Genomic DNA, 20,431 nt, shown 5'->3' on the forward strand with positions numbered 1-20,431 from the left:
CTTATCAGAGTAATTATTATTTAATTAAAATTATATTTTTAGTATTTTATACAGTAGTTTGTTTTGTTATTGCGAAGTCTTTATCGATTAAATATTATTTATATGTACTGATGTAAAAAATTAATATTCGTATATGTAACTATTTAGAAGAAAAATTTTGAGTGCTAATCAAAAAAATAATAATCTGTATAATCTAAGATCTGTATAATATGGAAATTGGGACGATATAAATATTAAAAAGTTCGCTCGCGTCGCACAAAACTTTATCTCTATGTATAATCTATTTGGATTTTGCGAATTTCACCATCTTTTTTAGAAAAAGCTTTTTTATAATATCAGAAAATAAAACAACAACAAATGATTGAGCACTTTATTCAATTAAGACGGCATGTTTTGGAGATAACCAAGGGGGTACTTCGTTATGGGATCGTGTTAGCTTCAAAAGTATGGGCCGACATAGCCGGGGGCAATGAAGCGGCCTCCGTAAGCGTCGTTCACCACTGTTGGACCAGCGACTACGGTCTGAAAATATTATAAAACAATTAGAAAATTATGAAAAGTGTCTGTCTACTGTGTGTTCTGTCTACAAGTAGATTTTTCTTTTCACATTTCCGATAACCATTCCTTTTGCAATATGTCCTGTTTAACAGAATTCATATTTTCCGTTATAATTTTTTGTTGTAGGGCATTAAAATACTTATGATTGTTGTAAACATTTTAAGGATAATAGAGGAAGGAGAGGAAAATATTCGATCATTAGGCGGGATTCAAAAATTTCAAAAATTTCATTCATAGACAATGAAAAAAATATGAGTGTTGACTACAATTTTAGAATGCATGCATGCATGAATGCATAAGAAGATTGATTTATATCTAGCAAAAGTAGTCTGAGCACTAAGGTGAACATATTTAATGTTAATGTAACGTTTATACTTTAAAATATCTTCATAGTTACGTATTCAACATATTAATAAGCTTATGGGCCTATATTTTTAACTAAATGGTTAGTAAATACATGAGCACAAGCTTTTCGCCATAGGAAATTGCTATGGGTAAGACATGTATTCACTGCCGTAAAAAGTATGCTAGATTTCCAGAAAAAAAATCATATAAAATCGCATCAGAAAGACAAACATACTTTCGCATGTACCTACATATAATAATAGTAAGGATAATAAGAGTAAACGGAGTATATCTTACCCTGGGTCCAGCGGCGGCAAAACCGGGCCAGATGAATTGAGGAGCGGCTGAAGCGAGAGCCAGGCAGCAGAGGGCAAAGATCACCTGTTGGAATTAAACAATTAGTATATTGGTAGTAAACAATAATAATAGTAAGAGTAATGTTGTTTTATTTTAATATTAAATAGTGCTTGATTCACAAATCGTGTTAGAACTTCGAAGAAAAGCTATTTGTAGTTCATAAGTAAATGCGAGAAAAAATTTTTAAAAGAAAACATTTATCGCTGTTATATTATGATCATGATTTACTTATTGTTGTCAGAATGGAAGTTATTTTTAGGTACAGATCTGATTAGTTTTATAGCAAATTAGTCTAATTGATTGATACTCTTTACTTTTTAGTATTGCTTACAAAAATGTTACAATAAATAAATAAAAAGGTAATGTTATTAAATCAAGAAATACTTAGATATAATTATGAAAAGATTAAGAACTAAAAAATCTTGAACACTATATATAACAACGAACTTCGCACTATTGATATGAATAAAGCAATACGTACTAGGAATTTCATCATTTTGCTGGTTGTAGGGTTTGAGTAGATCTCACTAGAACTGCTTGTAAGCCTTCTTAGTGCAAACTATACTGATCCACGGAAGACAGACGCATTATATACAGCCCTAGAAGGTCACCAGGTCCTACGATACCCTATGCACCTCATAGACAACAACTTGTCTGAATATTAAATGAAAACTTGTCTTTGAAAAAAATGGCTCGATCTCTTACAAATATGGTAGAAACAATAATAAATTATTAGCTCACACAGATGCCAGGTGTGGCTCTCGTTGGTCGGTAGTCTAATTACGGCACGAGATACATAGAGACATATTCGTTGCATATTAGTCATATTTGTAACCATAATTTGTAATGTTTGTGGCTAATTAACGTGTATTACGGGCTATATATCTCGGCCCGTGGCTATTTGTATCAATGTCAATGTTTTTTAATACTTTATTTTGTTCCATCTCTAAATTATTTCAAAATTAAAACCAAAAATATTCCTTATCTAAATAATAAAGAATACTATACGAAATAATAAAGTAAATAATTTAAAGATGACAAATAAGCATAAGGGCCGGCGCCCACTGCCGGCACGGCACGGCATGGCACGGCAGAGCATCCCGCGGCGTGCAATGGCATCCCGCGGCATGCCGTGGCATCCTGCTAAAAGCCCCACTAATGCTGCATAAGTTTCAACCTTATTTCAACTAGCTAGCAATCATAATTCCTCGACCCCAAAGCAAGACACGTCATGCCGCCGCATCCTGCGGCGTGCCGCGTCATGCTGCAGCATCCTGCGATACGTCGCGGCATCGTGGCATCGAAATAAAGTAACTTGAATTCTAAACTGATTGAAATAAGATTCCTAATAACTTCATTAGTAATAAAATCCTCTGCCCTGCCATGCCACGCCGTGCCGGCAGTGGGCGCCGGCCCTAAGTAAGTACTGAATTTTTGTGTGTAGCGCGTTGTTTACAGTTTTTCCTTTTCATCATGCAGACAATCGCACGGGGCCATTATAATCGAATTTCATATATGATAACTTAAAAGTTCTTTAAATTATAAAATCTATACCCAATTAGTAAATTGTTTCAGATATATAATCATAAGCCTGCATAAAATATTAAACCAACTTACCTAATGCTCTAAGTTAGCCTGTTTTTCTTTTTTTAATATAGAAAGGAAAGCAAACGAAAATTCTAATGTTCATTAATATAAAGGTATCCCATATTTTCATTTTTTATTTATTTCATACTTACAATATAATATCTGTACAGGGATTGATATTTTAAACGCGAAAGTTTGTAAGAATGTATGGATCTATGTTTATCACCTACTGTTTCACGCGAAAGCTACATATGTAACGGATTTTGATGATACCTTCAATTGGTAGGCAGTAATTTACTAAAGCTATTTGATTGATGAAAATGGTGAAACGTGAATTTTGGTACATAATCTGTTTATAAACTAGACCCAAATTTTTTAATTACAAATATACATAATCTCACTCTAAATTTAGTTTTGCTTGTCCGTCGAAACAAGACGTAGGTAGGTACCTATCTAACCTGTCAGAAATTTTTCTTTACCTATATATTATAATAATAATTTTATCACACATCAGTTTCCTGTCATATTGTAGGTTCTATTAGAACTACAATGTAACAGAAACTCTAGTTCAATAAAGCTCTGATAAGCGCGAGGTCATAATTATGCATATTGTTATTAATAAATTCATAGTAAAAGCGTTTAATTAAACTAGTGTTCACATTGACATGATTTTCTTTGTAATCTATGCAATGAGCGGGATAATAAGGTGGTCAAAACAAATTATTATCTTCTCTTTCTTTTTTGAAACTTTCATTGTTTTGTAAGTATCCGTGTACGTACCTAATAAAGACGATGTTCTTATAATGAAATATGTTTTTAAATTGTATACTGAAAATTCTAGTTATAATCTATACTTATAATAGTATAAAGCTGAAGAGTTTGTTTGTTTGAACGCGCTAATCTCGGGAACTACTGGTCCGATTTACATAAATTCTTTCGGTGTTGGATAGCCCATTTATCGAAGAAGGCTTTATATCATAAATATCATCAGCTAGATATCATCACGCTAAGACCAACAGGAGCGGAGCACTGCGGGTAAAACCGCGGAGCACAGCTAATCAGTAAAATTCATAGATCCATCTGTGAAAAAAAAATAGTTTGTCTACCTACAATTTGCCTAGGAAATCATAAGAAAAATGTCGATAGGTTCATAAATAATACATTTCTTTGTAGACAGCCCTAGAATGATATGTCCATGTAGAACTAGATTGAAATGTGGGCGTTCCTCATAACTTATTAACATAGCTGCCTTGTCTTTGTTGACGATACAATTCATAATTTGTTATTCATTATTTCCCTGCATGAATAAGTTATTTCTATATTTTCATTGTATTTTTATGATATATGGCCATGGAGATACTGATAGGTGTGGTTGAACGTCTAAATATACTTAAATAATATTATAATAAAATTAGTCCAGCAAAAACCAGTCGCAAAGAATCATCATTAAATATGTAAGTAGTACTTGTCTACGCTTATACCAAAACTTTTCTATCAGCTAAAATTCAATGTGTTGTGTCTTACCCACCTGTAACGTCAATATCGTAAGACTAAACACCTATATTTGTCCCAATCCTATAAGAAAATTAACAGGAAAGCCCATTGGAAGTTTATTATCATATCACCCATAACCAACAACTCTATCCATATTGCTATACGATTAGATATTGCTACCATGAAACGGCTAGACGGCCAGGGTCCGTTCGTATGAGTGCAAATGTATCATCTATTTGATTAAAATATTCCTAACATGTAAAAATTACATTACCTTTAACAAACCTTAGCATATCAACGGTTTCTCTGTATCAAGCCGCATATGCTCATCGATGCTGGACTCCTTCGGCTCGATGGCATCAGCTCGATACACCGCATTTTCAATCCATACGGCTATGCGATCCGATATCGCCACCATAAAACGTGCTAAACGCCCGGGATCAGTTCGAGTGGGTTTTGGTTCGCCTGTTTAAAAACCAAGTTATAAGTATAAAATATAGGTGCATTTTGAGCCTTATAATTGATTTATTTCTATGGCATAGAAAATCTTTACATATTAATTTTACAATTAAATTGGCAGTCTGCAATAATCATAATATTGGATTTTGTTCATTTGGTAATCGGAAGGTTTTAATATATGTAAAGTGCAATATATTTTCTGATAGATATTAAATGAAGCCAAAATATGGAAGAAAAAAATATTCAAGAAATGATGCAAGCCCGTATCGAATTTTTGAAAATTGCCAATTTGAAATACCCAAGCGTGTCAGATTTTAAACACTTTCGCTTGTGTAAATCACCGGATTAAATTATTTTGGAACTTATGTAGTCCTTTTATTACAATTTAGAGTTCTACGAAGTTCTTACATCATCCACAAGGCGTCAGATTTTTAAATGCACCTTTTTGGCTTGGTTTTAACCCACCTTGGGTTAAATATGAGCTAGCCAAAAAGGTCAATATATTTCTGACCATTTTTTATTTATAAATAAGATAGGCTGCTCTTTTCGCTCAGCCTGATGTTCTATTTGATACTACAAATTGTAACATTAAGTTCGGTTAGTTTCAGAAATTCCAAAACATAAAACCAAAACAGTTGAAATAGCTGGGGATGAAAATTTTGCACGCAGTATTGATGCACAACTTATATACTATATTTTATACGTTAAAACTATATCTAGGAGCATTAAAGAAGTCATAAATCTATCTCTAACCAAGTATTTCAGCAACCCGCTCCAACACAACATCAGCTATGCTCCTCAGTCGGTTGGACACCAAGATCTCCTTCTGCCCTTTCGCGATGTAGTCACAAAGGCGGTAGGCCACCTGATAACATTAACATAAATATGCACTCGCGCATTAAAAAAGTATCATTACGGCTATAAAGTTGATAATAATGTTAATCTATGCGAATAATTTGTAGGCTGACACGTGACAACAAGAAATAAATTCAATTATTATAGTGGGGTAGGTATTGTTTATAATAGAAGCTCTGAGCTTTGAAAATTACCGCCCTTTTGTTGAATTACGCATATTATGATATACATTAAAAAATATATAATAAAATAATCCATTGTACCAATGTCAAATTATAGCTGCTTTATTAAATTATGTAAGTCCATATTTTATAAAATAAAACAACTATCGTTTCTACAGGTAGATACATCATTTCCAGCAATAAACACATCACTTATACATAATCATTAATCATACAGATCAGCCAGAACAAGTCGTTCTAGTAATTAAGTAGTAAAAACATTACGCTATCGGCCATAATAACAACGTAACACTTTCCGCGGACTTACGAACGCACATCCTCACAGCTCACAATTTGTGAGACAGTTTGTACGAGTCTTACCTGAATATTACCGAGTGCGTTATGAAATAAATAACCTGTGCGCTAAAGTTAATGAGCCACTTCTGCCGCTGACGCAATTCGCGCGCTTTTTCCGCTTGCTCCTTGCGACTCACCATTCCGCCCGGGCCCGACCAGTGTTTCGATGATGCGCTCACGGCTTGAAAGTATTGTTCTGTTTGTCTGGATATAAATTTATTTTTGTAATAATAAGCAAGGAACTGCTTTATTAGACATGTTCGAAAAAATTTCCATTCAAGAGGGTAGACAGAAGGATGAGAATGAAATTTGGGACACATTCTTTATAGCCTGGATAACATATAAGGTACCCGGTAACTATCCGAATCCCACCCCAGACGAAGACTGTTCTAATTCAATAATTCTTACAAATTCTCTATGGTCATAAGTCACTGATGTCAATAATAGTACAAATGTACTGTAAATACTGTGTCGATCAAGCTTACATAAAGCCACTAATGTACTTCTAATCTGAAATAGAATCCGGGTGAGATTACCTATAGGATATGAGGAAGAGAAAGGGATATTAGCCTCTGTGTTACAAATCGCGCGAAAAGTACTTTTGTACTTCGATTGGTGTTATCTAATGTATGCTTAAAGCTGTCTATAGAGGTTTGCCTCAATTTAAATAAAATTATAACGACCATGAACACTAAGAGCACAGTATTACCATTATTTCCTACAGTAGTGCGACGAATGTACTTGTGCAGAGAAACGGAGCGGGAACTGGCGGGGGTCGGGCGACGCGGGCCGCGTAAAGCAAACACGCTAAGTTTGCTTTACCTAGCGCGAAAGGATGACGCAGTAGTATTTTTTGTGTAATAATTTTATTATACATAGGTACTTACATATATCTATTATGGCGCGCACAAACTGTTCGGTTTACGGATGTAAATCTACATTGAAATCCCAGAAGGAAACAATATTTCAGAAAGATTGTATTAATTATATCTGTTGAATTAAAATCAAAGCTATGTATATATGTTGTCCTCATTATTTTCTAATCAGATTGTACATCCCAATGCGAATGCATTACTTAGTTAAATGTTATAATATACAATTATGAACATCCAAAAATAAAGTGTCCACGTAAATAATATTTAGCAGCGCAATATCTGTAATTATATATTTATGAACAAATAATTACATCAGATTTAATAATCGCAATTATTTTGAATGTACATATGATTATGAATAAAGATTTTATCATAATATTAATAATCACAATTGTTTTATTTCCCATTTGTTGCAACCCTAGCGTATTTTCGTGTGGCAGCGTCATTACCTACGCTGGCGGCGGCATCGCGCGACATCAAAGGCGATTCCTTACTGTAGGAAATAATGGTAATACTGTGCTAAGAGTGAGGATGTAGATATCGCAGCCAATTGGTTAAATAGGTAAGCCGTTAACAGCCTAGGATCTTAATTAAATTATCGATGCCCAGCCGCATCGTCATAAAAAACGGCGTATCGTTTCAAAAATAATAGGTAAATTTTACAGCCGTGTTTAATCAAAAGCTAAGCCTATAAATGAAGCGGTTGATAACCATAACCAGTTGGCTGCAACATATACATGTCCCTCATTTATCAAAATCAAATCCAAAAACAAACAAATCTCACTCAGGGCTAAGGAAATAATCCTCTTCCAGTGCACTTTTAATCTTATCTCTTCGGTCTGGTGGCAATATGTCGCACTTTTCGTCCCATAGACATCGTAAGCGCCGCGCCGTTGGTCGAGATAACATTTCTACACGTTCCATTACGCGACGACGTTGTTTCTTTTGTTTGGCCACTTTGAAAAGATAGCTTGATTATATTTTATTGTATAAAATTATACAGTTTGTAATTTAATGGGAAATTATTAAAAAACCCATTAAACTTAAATTAAATTAAACCCATTAAATTTATAAAAATATGGACAAATGGGTTGTTTATTGTTTTTTAAAGCAAGGGTACCTTACAAACCGATTTGGCCCGGCCACACACATACGGCTTCATAGTCAGAAATCCTGATTGCTCTGCTAATATACAAAATATTTCACAAAGCGCATATAATTTTTCCCAACGGAAAAAACCTTACATGTGCAGCCGAGCTTAGCTGCGCAAACAGGTTAAACTCCTAAGAAGCGAAATTCTGCTACGGAAAATAATTTAACGGAAAAATGTGAATATTTTTACGCTCTACAAATCAAAATGATTATCATATCATCATAGAGCAACATACTTATGACAAATCCAAATTTTCCATCTTAACTCGTTAACGAGCTTTTACTGGTATACTTACGATCATTTTAAATTCATTTTAAATACTATTCAATTATATTTGCTTTGAATAAGCTTCAGATTCATCAAATGACTCACTCGCAGCCGGGTCTTGTACATTTTGCATAACCTTAACATTCTGTTCAGAAGCAGTAGAAAGGTTTGATTTCGATGATTTCCTGGACGCATCATCCACTGACCTCCTTCCTTTCGGCATTTTGAATTAATTTATAAAACTGCGAATATTACACTGTTAATTTGACTGTAATTGCCCTGAGGGGGATAAAAAATGACAATTAGTAAATCAATCAATCATGTTTTTTTTTAGTTTTTTTTTTTTTTGAGCCATGAAGGAGGTTAACCATCCCATCCTTTTTATTTGTAAATACTTTTAAATTCGAAATAGGTTAAATATTTTATTTTCCTTGAACAGGAAATTAAGGGGATAAAAAATAACACAATTGTTTTATATAAATTTACTATTGACTACTTTTCTGTCGCAAACACAACCACGTAGAACAATCGGGAACACCGTCGTTAATTCTGCCGTCATTGGATGCGTTTTCAGACTCGTACGGTATGTGCCACACCCCGTTATTGTATTGGGCACACGGTGTGAACGGTAGGGGAGACTGAAAAAATTAGTAAATTATTATTTTTGAGCGGGATATTTAGAATCTCAAAAAAAAATTGGTTGAATATACAGTTATTATAATTAATAGTAATTCTTTGATTTTTCAGTACCTACGATATATAGGAAAAAAAGAAAAAAAGTAGCAACAGGACAGACGAATTATTCCAGAGTCATAGACATTAATTTATAAATTAATGGCCTCACGTCTTGTTGATGGTACGGATGGTAAGGGTGGTTAATGGTGTAAAAGAAAGTTAATTAATCTCTGGTTTTGCTAGGAAACTCTAATTGACGATAAATTTAATTATAAGTTACTTTCAAACGAAGCAATTATATCTATTCAACACCGTAATTAAATGTTAAGGCTGCAGTCTAGCAAAATTGCGTTTTCAACAAGTTATTTGACAATTTTTTCCCGGCTAATGAAATGATAAACTGAATTTTTTTTCTTGTTTATCAATTAGTGTTATATACGCAATGCGCGTGAATTTTTTCACATTTATAAAGTTACTTTATGTTACCTTAATCAGGCCTTCAAGATAAGTCTCTTTCCCCCAAAATCATTTCGAGCTAAGTTTGTGCACTCACTACGTTGCAACCGATTACAATTTACATAATCTGATCAGCGCATTATTATCCTTATATAGTCGTTATTAAAAACTGCTGAATACAATTGCCGAAAAACTTATGATTTTCTTAATTAGAGCGTTATAAATTCATTAAATTTCCCATTTTTTGCCTTACAAAATCGATTGATAAATACTGCTAAAAGTTATTTTTTCCATTAATTTATTCGAGTTGGTTGAAGACCAATGAGTATTAATCCTCTAAAAAAATTTTTTTTTGAATTTTGATAATTCTTTAAATATTAAAAAAATATTTAAAATAATAAGGAAAAATCCTAGCGAATTTCTTTAGTCGCGCTCCTTGGGCCGGAGCGTTCTGACGTGTGCTCTATGCTCGATTTTCCTTCATACCGAAGTGAAAGTTGCTCTACTTCATTAAATTTAATATTTTTGTTAATTGATTATTTTTATCTTAGTTTTGTGCAAATATTCGTATTTTTAAACATTTGATTTCGATATGGAAAATAAACGAAAAAAATACGCGTGTAACTACATACTAGAAAAAAAATTATCTTCGAACATAAAGTTAATGAAACCAAATAGATTGCAAAGGTGATTGGCAACAATTTCTTTATTTTACGGGGTGTCAGTAAAGGGATGTATATATATTTCTTTAAAACTAAAGTAAGCTCATAAATTTTCTTATAATATAATTTTTTTGAAGTTCCAAAAATGTTTATTTTTCGTTTGAGAAATACGAAATATAATATAAACTTGTATTGAGAACTTGAACTTCCCAAGTTCATCCGGGGAAATCCCCATACGGGGAAAATGATTTGTTTACTCCAAAATTGATCCGAGGTGTTTTAATTTTTTCTTCTAGTCATTTTCAGCGTAGCGGCATGTTGTTTGATTATTAATTTTGTAACTTAAATACAGGATGTTGGTTTTATATTCTGATCTTACAGACGCGCTGACAAATTTAGTCCACCATTTCTAGTTTAGTCTAACTACAAAACTACCAAAAAACTCTAAGTACCAATATTAAAACGAATGGATTATCATCACATCATCAAAATTCAGTGGGGTTGAGAACTAAACAAACAGAAGTAACAGAGACGCGAAGAATAAAAAAAGAGGACGAAAACGATAATTCGTTGATGCTTTCCCTTTTCGACGTATTGTTAGGGTACATCACCAATCTGCAAAAAACAAAACTGATGATTCCCAATTGCTGATTAAAAATGAAAAACAAATAATCGACAACAGTGGTGAAAATTTGCTGATCACAATGAAACATCCTTCAGTGGTAGCAGATTTACTCATTTAAAATGTATCGGTGAACAGCGTAAAGGAGAGGAGGACAGGAAAACATTATGAATGTGGATGGTGGATTGTATACAGGGTGTAAATGTAATCGATAAGTATGTGCAGGCGATTATGACGTTATTATTGCAGGTATCAAAAAACTTAAAACTGATATCGAAATTACTTTACCTAATGAGCAAAATGACAATAATAACTTTTTAAAAGTATAACGAGAAATATCTAAAAAATTTACTTTATACACTCCCATATCAAAAAGGGAAAATGGGACTAGTAGAAGTTAAATGTCTAATTCCGGCAAAAGACATGAATGCGGAAGATGCGGTTAAAAAAAATTTAATATTTGAAATACAATGCAAAAAATAACACTTTTGTCATAGATAAGAATCATGACTATTTTTTCCAAATTCAGGGACAACTAAACGTTGCAGAAGCAGAAGTCTGCTTATTTGCTGTTTGGACTGGAGTGAATCATTCGTTAAAAATAGAATATATAAAATAGAATATATAAAAAAGTATGTAACGTAAAAGTATGCAAAATAAAATGATGGACCATTATTGGATTTTACATAAATTGCCTACTGTCAGAATTGATTGATTCAAGACTTCAGCATTCGATGCCCATCAAGGACCCATCCTATATCATTCAAGCGATTGAAAAAAAGAGATAAATCCAGTGCAACCGATAAAGCATCAGAATGCTAGCAAAAGATTTATTAGGTTTATCAATATAAATCTATATATGTATTATACATAATACATAATATAATAAATCTGTAGAAGACGCGAAGACTGACATCCGCGCGGACGGAGTCGCGGGCGGAAGCTAGTCAGAAATAAATATCTTTTGTTTTCATTTGCGTATTTTTCTATTTTATAATTTTTTAACACAAACATTACATTTTTTTTATTAAATACAAAATTTGTTTATCCGTTTTATTAGTTAAACTGAACAACTTTCACTAAGAAACTTAGGTCGAAAAAAATGTATAGAGTTATGCATTTTGTATGGAAAGCTTATTTTTTTTTTATATTTCGTCCAAATTTCTTTGTAAAAGTTGATCAGTTATATAAACATGAAGTTGAAGATATCAATAGAAAGTATTCGCAAATTTTGTGTACTGATAAAAAAAAATCACCCGGTGTAATTTTCACGAAAATTGTTTCAAATTGTCATTTTTGGTACTTATTAAATTATAGGAAATATTTAATTTTTAAAAATTAAGTGGAGCAACTTTCCCTTAGTACATTTGTATTATTTACATATAGGATGACAGGATGCATTTGTTTGCACTACTAGACCAAGCCCTTAAGGACAACATTTTTTTGTAGTTTCAAGTAATATCATATAAATTCTGCTAAAATATAATAACTTTTAAGTATGTGTAAGATTTTTCAAGACTGTAACGTATGATTTTTTTCTATTTTTGTACAATGAGCGTTATCGGTCTATGAACATAACATATAGCCATACATATAGATTTAATTAGATCTACACATTAGCTACTAACCTGTATATTAGGACCTTTTCTGCCCATGAAAACTTTCCATTGATGCTGCCACTGCCATCTTTGGAAGATCCTTCTTAAAATCTCGTCTTGCAGCACAAAACGGTGACCTCTTAGCAAATCGCGGGATACAATATCCGTGTGAGAGCCGCTGAGTATGGCCGCAGTTATGAAGTATGGATCGTCTTGCGATCTAAGATATGGTTAAAAAAATAAAGTTATCTATATATTTTTTTAAGTTTATGAGTTAGTTGGTATACATATTATCTACCTTTATGACCATTTCACAATAAATGTGTAAGTACCAATTATTTAAGATTCAATATTGTAAGTATTGTTAGATATATTTTGAGCAATGATGGAGTATTCTACATACGATATATTCACATTCCGAAAATAAAAACCAGAATTAGCTCAAGACGTTGATTAATTTACAATTAATTAAATCAAGCGAACATTGGCGTGAAAGGATGCGGGTTCGAGTCCCGCCTCGAGATCGAATTTTTTCTATTCTTTAAAAATTTATATTTATAAAGCATTTGAATGCCATAAAACCAAAAATATCAAATTCAAGCGAACATATTATAACATTTGTTCGAATATTACAAGACAAAAATATCTGTTGCAATTTCTTCTACAAACTAATTTAAGTAAGATTTAACAGAACCCCACCTCAAAACTATTAGCATCCAAACGTAGCCGCATTCCTAACCTAGCATACATAACAAATAAAATGAAATATCCTTTAGCGAACTCGTTTATTTTCTGTAGGTATATACATATTATAACCCATGCGAGTGATGCGACAGTTAAAAGCAAAGAAAGCGGAACAAAAGTATGAGAATCTCGTTTAATTTATTTATAATCCTTTTATTGGATTTGACAAAAAGTTGCGTAATAAAACTATTCTCTTATATAACTATTAATTTTATCACATTCCTTAAGAATAAAAAATGTGTGCGTGTACTAAAATGCATAGGTACTAAAATGCAATACAAAGTTAGATCTAAAATGGTATCATAAGTCAATAATTACTTTAATAATGCTTGCATAATTGCTGTTTTATTTAAATAGTGCAGTTGTTGCCACTGCCAATAGCCCGGTTTACACGCACGCTCTTTCACGCGCGATTCGGCTTTCACGCGGGAAAGAGCGAGCATTTAAACGATGACAGAGAGAACGAGATTGCGCGTCCACTCCGCACACACTCCAACGCGCCATGCTTTCCTTCGTTCAATCGCGCGCGATTATCGTTTACACGCACAATCTTTCCTCTTTCCTCAGCGCGCGTGCTTTCCCGTGTTCAATCCCGCGCACTCAATCACGCGGTAAAGAGTGTGCGTGTAAACCGGGCTATAACAAACATTAGCATATTCAACTAGTATTTTCTTATGTATGTATTTATATCATAATATAATTTCTACTTCCTATCTGCATGTTATTATTTCATTAATTTCTGCATACATGCATAAGACAAAGAATTCTCTAGGTATTCTATATTTAGCTGGAGATATAGAAAAAGTCAGGCGAATTGGTACCACCACCACAATCAAAACACCATAAGAAAATCGTGTTTTATGGTGCATTTACACATTCGTGGGAATAGCGTGGCGATGCGAATAACGAACACGCATGTGTAAACAGTGCACGATCGCAATTCGTCTTTAGATACGCATATTCATGATCGGTTTTTCGGACGAAATCAGAAGGAGCTACTAATATTATGAACGTGAAAGTTTTTGAGTTTGGATGGATATATAATGTTTGTTACTCTTTCACATGAAAACCACTGAACAGATTTCAATGATACTTGGCAGGGATAAAGCCCATGAGCCAAAATCACATGTGAGCTACACTCACCGGCACGGAATCTTGGCCACTTACAAATTTGCCGATAAAAAAAGTTTGAAGTGTTTTTCATGGTTTTTTTGTATGCAGATATGTTAACTTATTATTTGTTTAATTTTATGGTAAGAAATCATTAAGTTTGAGAATTATCTTTTACCACTTTTTAAAGGTAGGATTCGGATCTGGGCGGTCGCGACCCGGCAGCCGCTGCCCCGCAGCCGCGACCGTGGTCTCGAGGCACCGCTTCGTAGGGAATTGTATGCGATAGTTACCGACGCAAGCGACCGAGCCGCGCGGCCGAGGGGCGCGACCTGCTCGCGACTTTGGCAGCGCCGCCAGGCCGCTCCGGGAGCAGTACGGTCGCGCTGCTGGCGACGTTTACCGATGAAAACGACGAGTTTTTAGTTGAATTAATTGCTAAAAATCCACCACTTTACGATCCTCGACTCAAAACCTATAAGGATAATGTTATGATGAAATAAATCGATTTTATTCCTCTTTGATGATAGTAAGACCAACATTATTTGATCGTCCTCTTCTTCGTCCTCTATCAGTCTCTTCACGAGTTCTCGCTTTCGTATATTTGACTATTATTTTGACTGAGTGCTGTTTGACTACTGCGCGTGGCAGTCGCTGCCCGGGTCGCGGACGCTGTTATCCGTAAGCTTCTGGCTAGGGCATGCAGAACCGAGTCCGGTTCCAAGTTTCTGAAACCCGGTTCCAAATTGATCTCAGAACCGGGTAGAACCGGGTTACCCGGTTCTTTTATAATACCTAAGAAAAAAATACGAAATTAAACAAAAGTAACTGTAAAAGTACCTGATGGGCCTTTTATTTTACGCGGCTTGTGTCTTATTTTATTAAATTAATAAAGAAACAAAATTTCAATACTTCTTTTTATTTATCAGTCTTATAAAAGTACCTTGTTATCATAATATCACATATTATAAACTTAAACCTTATTCATTCCTTATTCATAAACTGTAAAGCAAAAAACCGGCCAAGTGCGAGTCGGACTCGCGCTCCGAGGGCTCTGCACAAACCTATTTTTTTTTATAATGTTGTAACTTTAAAATTTATGTTTCTAACATTTTCTCCTTTATCTGTGTTATGACTTTACTTTTACCAAATTTAAAGGCTCTGTGTTCATGAGAAGTACCCTAAGGGTAATTCACTCACACTACCCACTCACTCACACTACCCACTCACTCCCTCTACCCACTCACTCCTCTACCCACTCACTCACACCACCCACTCACTCACACTACCCACTCACTTACAATACCCACCTACCATATACCCTGTGTAGAGGGAGGGAGTGAGTGGGTAGAGATAGTGGGTATGTAGTGTGTCAGTGGGTAGTGAGTGGGTGGGTAGAGGAGTGGGTGGGTAGAGGAGTGAGTGGGTAGAGGGAGTGAGTGGGTAGTGTGAGCGGGTGGGTAGTGTGAGCGGGTGGCTAGCGTGAACGGGTGGGTAGAGTGGGTGGGTATTGTGAGTGAGTGGGTAGAGGAGTGAGTGGGTAGAGGGAGTGGGTAGTGTGAGCGGTGGGTAGTGTGAGTGAGTGGATAGAGGAGTGAGTGGGTAGAGGACTGAGTGGGTAGAGGAGTGAGTGGGTAGAGGAGTGAGTGGGTAGAGGAGTGGGTGTGTAGAGGGAGGGAGTGAGTGGGTAGAGATAGTGGGTATGTAGTGTGAGTCAGTGGGTAGTGTGAGTGGGTGGGTAGAGTGAGTGGATGGGTAGCGTGAGTGGGTGGGTAGAGGGAGTGGGTGGGTTGAGTGAGTCGGTAGGTTAAGTGAGTGGGTGGTTGAGTGAATGAGTGGGTGAAAGAAAGCATTTTCAAAACATGTGAATGTGTTTCTTAAATGGGATCCTAAAGTATGTTGTATGATACTTATACAGGGTGTCAGTTCTGGCAGCGCCACACAGCAGCGACAATGCAGGGCCGCGGCTGCCAGGTCGCGACCGCCCAGATCCGAATGCTACCTTAAGAGTTACTCGAAATTTGTGATTTGTGCGGTTAAGCCGAAGTTACGAATTGTTCGTTTTAAACTTTTTTCGATAACGTTTATGCCGTTTTAAGATATTGTTATTATTGTACTATAGTCAGTGATCATAACAAACAATAAAAAATGCCGTTAACATCTGAACAACCTGCTCAGGCCATCACAATGTTAGACCAATGACTGCCGCAACATAAAGTACCTAATGTACAGTACGTACCACGTTCAGCGATGCATTGTATATGGAGAAGATACCAGGAGACTGGCAGCTCCACGTGCAGACCAGAAAATGAAGGTGTGAGGTGCACATCAGCTCGAGAAGACCCGTTTATTGTTCAAGAGATACTCAAAAATGGCTTTCTGACAGTTTATGAGATACGCCACCGGCTCTAAAACACTAGGATAATAAATGTGAGTGAGCAATCGATGAGAAGACTAATGAAGGAAGTTAATTTGAAGGTTTGCAGACCAGCATGCCGTCCAGAACTCCTCAGACATCACAGAGAAGCACGTCTTCGTTTTGCACGAGAATATGAAAACTGGACCCACAGCCAGTGCGCTCGTGAAGTGTTCACAGATGACTGCTAAGGCACTTTACGAGCTTCTGATAGCCAAGAGTCAGTATAGAGAAGACGAGAAGAGAGGTTTTCACCCATCACCACACTTAAACTGCCATTTTTCATGGAGGGTCAAAAATGGTATGGGGAGGTATAAGTTCCGATGCTCGCACGGAGTTAGTTATCGTAGATAATGGCTTAAATTTGATCAGGTACATCGAGGAAATTCTCCAGAAACATGTTCAGCCCTATTACAGGTTTATCAGTGAAGAAAATTTGCTACTAATACACTATAACGCACGTCCGCGTGTCGTACGATGCGTATAAGAGTACCTTCAAGACGTTATTATTGAAAAATTGGAGTGGCCAGCTCGTAGCCCGGATCTTAATCCAATAGAACACATCTGGGACATGCTTAAAAGAAACATAAAGTTCGATTTCAAACGAGCATCAATGTTAGATGAGCTTAGAAATACAGCTGGGGCCGTTTGGTACACTATAGCTCAAGTGGACATCAAAAATGTCTTCTAGAGTATGCCAGACTGGATGCAAACAGGGTTTAAGGCAAGAGAAGGAAACACCCTATATTAAAAAGTTCAATTTTTTTTATGGAAACGTTCTTTCTAATTTTTATGCATTTTTTAAGAAATCATTTAAATTTCACAGGAAAAGCGTAAATTATTGTTTAATTCATATCTACGCGGTAGTACTTCTTATAAACTTCCAATGATTACTAAAAGTTAGTTATTACTAAAAGTAGTTAGTAAAAACATTAAAGAAACTAATTTTGATTAAATTTTTATTGAATTTTGTAGTAGAAAATAAATAGTGTTATTTTACGCAAAAATTTGCAGTGGCCAAGATTCCGTGCCGGTGAGTGTAGGTATATTTCCTGCAGGTTTACACACTATTGCTGAGATCATGTGTGGCCGAGAGTGTTGATATGCAGTGTGAGGGCCAGATTAAATACCGCCTTAGAAAAAAATTCTCATATATAAAGCTGCTACTTAACTAAAAATTAAATGCATACTTACATATCATCAGTGAAGAATGTTAAAGATTTTGCCATTAGATACTCCAAGCCAGATCTATTCCACTTTAACATGTGTTTTCTTCCAAGAAGCAATACTTTCATATCCTGTTTAGCAAAATAGTGAACAACATGACCCAACACATACAGTCTTTCCTTCATATTTTTATTTGCCAAAAACGAAATATTCAATGCGTCCAACACAATATCATATGGTGCTGTCTTTTCAACAAACTTTGAAAATCTTTGCAGTTCATCTGGAGAAGATTTTAAAAATAAATCAGAGCCAACAATTAGCTTGTCTTTCACATTATTTTGTAGTTGTAAAAATTCCTCTTCAGTCAGTTTCAAACAACCCAATGTTTGATGACATGTTGTGCATTCACCACTGTAACAAAAATAACAATATTTTTTCAGTTTAGTTTATTAATTCAGTTTTATTATTTTTTTATATAAAATATTAAAATTTATCTTGTTAGGTACCTACTTAATTAAAAAATTAAAACATAATTTATTTATTAATATCATCATACAGTGTTAAAATATAGTATTCAAGTAACCTGAAGATTAAACTTACGTTTTTCTGTGCATTGAAGTTAAATTTGCATCCCATTCTACTTGTGAATAGGCTTCTTTAATTCTATTCGCTGTTACCTTTGTTATTGGAATACAACTATTTGATATATGAGTGGATATTTCATTTAAATATTTTATTATTGTTTTCTTGTCCTTATACTTTCTGTTTATATATTTCATCCATTCCTCATATGCATAGTCAAGGAGAGGCCTTCTATCATTCATACTTTTAGTTATCATTTTCATGGCTTCTGATTTTTTATTTATTTTAAATAATGTACCTATTAGAGTACTATATGCTGAATGAGATGGAGTTCCACTTACTTTTATGTCTTCTAAAACTTTTATACATTTCTTCCACTCATTGATGACGCACAGAGCATGTAGCAGGTTCTCTGCAGTTGAATAATCTAATATTTTGTACTTTTCATATAAATTAACATAGGAATCTAAAATAAACTGCTTCTGCACATTTGATAGTTCGTGCTCCATTCCATAATGAAAATAAAGATTGAGCAAGCCATTGGTAGCACCCAGAGAATTATCTCTATTATTCGTTTTTAAAAAATCAGCAAACTCCATGGCAGCATCAAATTCTTTATTTCTTACCATTAATTTTAGCATCATTGAATCTATATTCTTATTATTATAATTTCCATACTTTTTCAAAACGTTTTCTTGCACTAAAGTCCAATCCCTAACACCATTAGCAAGTATCGATTTCAGATAGTCTATTTGCTCCGAAGAATTTAATCGAATAAAAGATTTTGTGAGACCTGAAAGAGATATTCAATATTTTAGATTTCCTTTAAATATATTCAAAATAAAGAAATTTATTATTAACTTACACTTATTAAATGCAAATAATCGTCGAGTCAGCAGCATGTTGTGAATATACCTATTTTTATTTAATTTATATGAAATGTTTTTGGTTATATTCGGCAGATTGTAAATAATTAGAATAATTCGCTACAAATTAGTTTCTCTTACGGAATAAAAATAATAAATATATAACTTAATTCAATGGAAAAGAAAAAACATGAAGTATTTTATTCCTTTTTATAGAAAATCCATTTTTTTTTTTTGGATTCATAACCTCAAACTATGTTGTATATTGTTTACGATTTTTGACATTTATGCACTTTTTTTTTTTTTTTTCTGTTATGGCAAGAAGCTAAAACTATTTGCCAGTGTCAAGTAAAAGGTAGGGAATCCATACACGGGAAAATAGGATAATACGATATTTTTCAAGGTGATCAGAAGAGTTAGGCCAAAATTAATACAAGTTACATTATAATATTACATATTATTTACATAAACTAAATAGATTAAATAGAAACTAAAAACATTACAATTTGACGTTATTCTTAAATATAAAAGTAGCTTTATATTATTATAATATTTTATATGATACATAAATAGATATGACATACGAGTAGGAAGAGGAACATTTGAAGAAATTAATGAATTATAAAAGGAAGAATGATCGTATAAAGAGCAAGAGAAAAATATGTGGTCTATATTTCCCTCACCCTCTCCACACTCGCAAACTTCACTATTTAATACGCCTATTCTGGCTAAATGACTAGAATACACATATGTCCTATTCTGATGCGACTTATTGTAGATATAACTAATTTATTTGCTTCAACACCAACAAACCAAGGTTTTATGGGGATTACCGGTTGAATTCTATAGTAATTCCTTCCCTTATGCTGTATCTGTCCACCGTAGACCGTATTCCACGCTTCAAAGAGAAATCGTTTCGGTAATGTTAAGAGATCATGAGAGTAGTTAATGTATGGATACATATTACATATCTCTACACTGCACTGCATCCTTGGCCAAGCTATCAGCCCTATCATTTCCGTGGATATATAAATTGAAATGATTGAAATATTTTTAAAACTAATG

At 34.3% G+C, this 20,431-nt stretch overlaps 2 protein-coding genes across 2 annotated transcripts; both read right to left on the reverse strand.

Annotated features, from left to right (window-relative positions):
• Nucleotides 1-467: 467 nt before the first annotated feature.
• Nucleotides 468-8,746, reverse strand: LOC149907152 (uncharacterized). The gene is made up of 7 exons (XM_090103746.1): nt 8,574-8,746; nt 7,833-8,004; nt 6,233-6,377; nt 5,554-5,665; nt 4,616-4,806; nt 1,201-1,284; nt 468-522 (listed from the first exon to the last, which is right to left on the reverse strand). Exons 1-5 carry the CDS (start codon nt 8,689-8,691, stop codon nt 4,628-4,630), a joined length of 726 nt encoding a protein of 241 aa, XP_089959872.1. The 5' UTR covers nt 8,692-8,746; the 3' UTR covers nt 468-522; nt 1,201-1,284; nt 4,616-4,627.
• A 189-nt stretch (nt 8,747-8,935) lies between these two features.
• Nucleotides 8,936-19,651, reverse strand: mldr (mitochondrial ribonuclease P catalytic subunit). The gene is made up of 5 exons (XM_090103533.1): nt 19,366-19,651; nt 18,519-19,293; nt 17,946-18,329; nt 12,512-12,701; nt 8,936-9,106 (listed from the first exon to the last, which is right to left on the reverse strand). The coding sequence occupies exons 1-5, from the start codon at nt 19,400-19,402 to the stop codon at nt 8,954-8,956; spliced, it is 1,539 nt and encodes a 512-aa protein (XP_089959659.1). The 5' UTR covers nt 19,403-19,651; the 3' UTR covers nt 8,936-8,953.
• Between the last annotated feature and the right edge of the window lie 780 nt (nt 19,652-20,431).

Source organism: Colias eurytheme, chromosome 7 (genome assembly GCF_061535395.1).
Source record: "Colias eurytheme isolate Ceu_HAF_F1 chromosome 7, ilColEury1 Martin Lab GWU primary, whole genome shotgun sequence".
NCBI classification, from domain to species: Eukaryota; Metazoa; Arthropoda; class Insecta; order Lepidoptera; family Pieridae; genus Colias; species Colias eurytheme.